General features: G+C 46.8%; 1 protein-coding gene across 2 annotated transcripts in view; it reads left to right on the forward strand.

The window, feature by feature from the left end:
- The window catches only part of cemip (cell migration inducing hyaluronidase 1), a gene marked incomplete at its 3' end in the record, with an annotated part of 254,772 nt that extends 253,784 nt beyond the window's left edge, over positions 1-988 (forward strand). For both annotated transcript variants that reach the window (XM_032536538.1, XM_032536539.1), the window contains 1 exon segment: positions 422-988. In XM_032536538.1, the coding sequence (XP_032392429.1) occupies positions 422-549 (128 nt within the window).

Genomic DNA, 988 nt, shown 5'->3' on the forward strand with positions numbered 1-988 from the left:
GTGTGTGTGTGTGTGTGTGTGTGTGTGAGAGAGAGAGTGCATGTGTTGTGTGTCTTGTATATCTAGGAATTTGTATACTCTTCACGATTGCTTTTGCACTTTTTTATTATGTCTTTTGTACGTAACGCACAAAATGTTTGACTGTGTGTATAAATAAAGTTAACATGAGTCCCAAATGTAAGTGAAAGTTTAAAATGGAAAACTATAGGAAAAGCTGCTACATCCTTACATTAACCAGCCTTATGACTTTACTTGGTGTCATACAAGCATTATGAATTATGAATTTGCCCCTTGCTTCCACTGAGCAGAATAGGAGGCTCCTGTTCAGAATGGGAGCTGTTCAGAAGTGACTGTCAGGCTGAAAGAGACCCTGATGCTCTGATTATTTCAATAACTTGAATGTGATGTGGCCTCCCTGCAGATAAGCTGGCATTTGTGGGCTTCAAGGGCTCCTTCCACCCTGACTGGATCCATCTGGAGGTGGACGCCGACCGGGCCAAGATCCACCAGGTCCTGCCTGTCCCTGTGGTCCACAAAATGAAGCTATGAGAGAGAGGCAGGCAGGCAGAGTGGGGAGGACAGCCAAGAGACTATGTAGCCCCTGAAAAACTGACACACATTAACCCCTGCCCCGACAAAAAATGCACAGACACACATTCTCATACAGTCGGCTGCTCCAAGCCATTGACCGGGATCAGTGGAGTTTCTCTAGGTTTTGCGGTGAGAAAGAATGATGGGATTTGGTGTGTTGGAAAAAAGACCCTCTCCCAGAGCCCACAGTGAACTCTCTCTGTGTAGGTAAGCCCATCAGACGAAGGCTTAAGGCTGCGTTCACATTAGATCAGGTAGACCGGCTGCCCTGCAGCGGTGTGGGACTGTCACTTTTGTTCAATACATAGTTTTCTCTTACCCATAGTGATACTCATCAGTCTAGATCAGAGGTCTTCAACAGGGGTCTGGGACACGTGGGGGGTCCTCAGAGTCACTG

The sequence above is a fragment of the Etheostoma spectabile genome, chromosome 15 (assembly GCF_008692095.1).
Source record: "Etheostoma spectabile isolate EspeVRDwgs_2016 chromosome 15, UIUC_Espe_1.0, whole genome shotgun sequence".
In the NCBI taxonomy this organism is placed as follows: Eukaryota; Metazoa; Chordata; class Actinopteri; order Perciformes; family Percidae; genus Etheostoma; species Etheostoma spectabile.